Raw genomic sequence first — 3162 nt, forward strand, 5'->3', positions numbered from 1 at the left:
ATTCTCAACGGTTATACACGTACTGCTATAAAGCAACCCGCTAATTTTGCATCTAAATTATCCACTTTTAGCACTGTGCAAGATACTAAAATAACATATAAATTCTTGCAGTATGATTTTCAATTATCCACATCTACTATAATTGAAATATAATATAGTAAATACTTTAATTTTATATCTAAATTACTCACGCTTGTTGTCATATTATCATGAATCGTTAAACTAATTAATCACCTAAAATAAAAATTTACAAGTATATATATCATCTCAAGTGATCAGCTAATTAATCACCAAATAGTGTTTGGCTACATCTACATACTTACACACGGTCTCAAGAACAGTCGAACTTGATCTATACAGTTACTGCTAGCCTTCGCTTTCTTTCCATGAATGGACAACCTGCCTATCTAGGATTCTAGTTGTACCTTTCTTTGTCGGAAAAATCTTAGGTGAACAAGTAGTCCCAGTACTCGCCGCCGATGTCCTCAAACTCGATCACCGCTCCTGGATCGCTGATCGAGCGTTCTTGCACTATCGACGGCGGCGTCCCCTGATCTTTCTTGGCACAGGCGAACGACACCATGGTCGGATCACGGCCAGTTCCCGCCGCCACACTCCCATGGCTTCTTGTACCATCAGCAGTAGCAGCATCGTGATTGCTTCTCCTCCTCTTCCGGCGCAGCACGCGGGTCGTCCCGGCGCAGCCGTCCCCGGCCGCCGCCGCCTGCATCTCGCGCTGCACGACGTCGAGCGGGAAGTTGAGGTGCGCGCGCGGGCCGCGCATGCGCAGCGCCGCCTTGTCGTAGGCCAGCGCGGCCTCGTCGGCGGTCGCGAACGTGCCGAGCCACACCCGCGCGCCTTTCCTCCGCGTGTCCCTGATCTCCGCCGCGAACTTGCCCCACGGCCGTCGCCTCACGCCCCTGTAGCTCTTGCACGCAGCCGCCGCCGCTTTGGAGCTGCTGGTGGCCCGATTACCGTGCTGCCGGTCTGCTTCTTGGTTCGCCGGCGAGGCGGCGAGCAGCTCACCGGAGGCGGCGGCGCCCGACGCGAGCGCCGCTGTGCCACTGAGCAGGAGCTCGTCCCACTCCTCGGCTCCCATGGAAATCCACCTCCCCAGGCTGGGAAGCCTCTCCAAGATCGCCTCCGGCGGCCTCTCTTCGCCCACCTCCGACGACGCGGCCGTCGACGACGACGCCGGGGTAGCGGAGCCTGCTATGATGGTAGCCCACACATTCTCGAGGATGTTTGCAGCCTGGTCAGCAGCAGGCCGCTGCCGGGAATCATCCGGCGGTGCTCCAATCGCCATTGCTGCCTGCTCGTGGAATCAATCGATCAATTCGATCAAATTCCCTCTTCTGAAGATTGTAGCTGTGGACTTCACTGGGGTTTATATATCTGCCATCAACTGGCTGTGTGTCATGGCTGACACGGGCTGGCAGTTGGCGATTTCTGCCAAATGAAGTCACTGTGGCTCATTCGTCAAGGTACCTATAGCGAAATCGGAGGGAAACTTAGCTGGCCTGCAATCAAACTTGAACGAGTGAGCGATTGAATTTTGTGCAAGATCTCTGCAGAAATTCAGGGACGCGCGTTCCTGTGCATGTATGGTATCTTGCGCTTGCGGCGGTTGATATTTTGTGTTCGGGGCATGCATTTGTTTATTCTCTTGCGCGGTTGACTAAAAGCATGGATTTTGTTTAGTTCCCTATAAATTTTGCAAAATTTTTCAGATTTTCCGTCACATCGAATCTTTAGACATATGCATGAAGTATTAAATATAGGTGAAAATAAAAACTAATTACACAGTTTGATCGAAATTGACGAGACGAATCTTTTGAGCCTAGTTAGTCCATGATTGGACAATATTTGTTAAATACAAACGAAATTGGTATTGTTCACATTTTGCAAAATTTTTTGGAACTAAACAAGGCCCATGTTATGCGTATGTCAGCTAGCTGCAGTATCTCCGAGTTCAGACTTTCGGTGAATAGCGTCCATGGTTTTCTTTTCGTACTGCCTTCACTCTTTCAGAATTCAGACAGCATTTTTTTTGTTGGGTTTCAGTATTCATAATGTGTATGAATACAAGTAGTCGTAAGCATGTGTGAGAATTTTCTCCAAATTAAGCTTCTGGATGATCAGTTGATCACTGCGCTTGGGTGGTCTGAACTCTGAAGTGAATTTAGCTCAAATATACGCATGGCAACGCCAGTATTTTATTGGTTTCGCTGACTGTTGGCACACAACATCCCCATCGATTCTCCAAAAGAATAAGATCAGCTCGGTCATCGAGGCCCGCCGGAGCACACAACACCTCCAGTCCTTTCAGACCAGCAACTCTCTTGGTGAGCAAGAAAATCTGCTCATGATTGGGTCATCTTCTTCCTCCCTGACCTCAGTCGCTCGCTTCACAAGCCATGCAGATGCAGGTGCATGTTCTGGTCTATCATTGCACACGGTTCATTCGGATTCAGCATCCACTTGTTTCTATCATTGCGTCGCACCAATCTGTGGGTCTTATCTTTGAACGCGCCCTGCAGAGTTTCTACATGAATATATAATAAATATACAAATCCTTATTGGACAAGTCAATTGAAGTGACGAAATCATCACTCAACCTGAACAGTTTGATATGGAGCACACATTTATATATTTCAGGTCGCTTGGTTCTGACGATCATCGTTGCCAGCTGATGTATATGGAAGTTTATCCTTGATCTTCATCTGCAAGCTAGGCTAAGAGACTAGTAACGGTTTCATCGGGTCTCGAGTTGGACGCACTTCATCGAAGCCGGAAGCCAGCAGTGCGGATGCTTGGATTCCGTGGAAGCCCTGGCTTTCCGGAGGAGATCGCGTGTGGCGTCCCGCTCCCGTTGCGCTGCTCCTACGCCGGAGCTGAGCCGAAATGTCAAGACGCGTACGTCCGGGTGCAGGGACTGATGACCGCCATGACGACTTCATATGAATTCCGGTCATGGCCTTTGCACGGTGGCAGAGGGAAGATCGCTTTGCGAGGTGGCTGTAGAATGTTTGTGATCTCTGTCCCTGAATGTGTGCTCGCATGGCGCACGTCTGAATCTCTTGCCGACGTTGCTGATCATCTCTCCACTTGCCGACTTGGTGATCTTGGATGACCCATTTGTGTGTGTTGATTGGGTTGCCT

The 3162-nt window shown here is 49.4% G+C and overlaps 1 protein-coding gene across 1 annotated transcript; it reads right to left on the minus strand.

Moving 5' to 3' along the window:
* LOC8063603 (ethylene-responsive transcription factor 15) lies at nucleotides 205-1426 on the minus strand. The gene has a single exon (XM_021448430.1). The coding sequence runs from the start codon at nucleotides 1304-1306 to the stop codon at nucleotides 446-448; it is 861 nt and encodes a 286-aa protein (XP_021304105.1). The 5' UTR covers nucleotides 1307-1426; the 3' UTR covers nucleotides 205-445.

This window comes from Sorghum bicolor, chromosome 9 (genome assembly GCF_000003195.3).
Source record: "Sorghum bicolor cultivar BTx623 chromosome 9, Sorghum_bicolor_NCBIv3, whole genome shotgun sequence".
NCBI lineage: Eukaryota > Viridiplantae > Streptophyta > Magnoliopsida > Poales > Poaceae > Sorghum > Sorghum bicolor.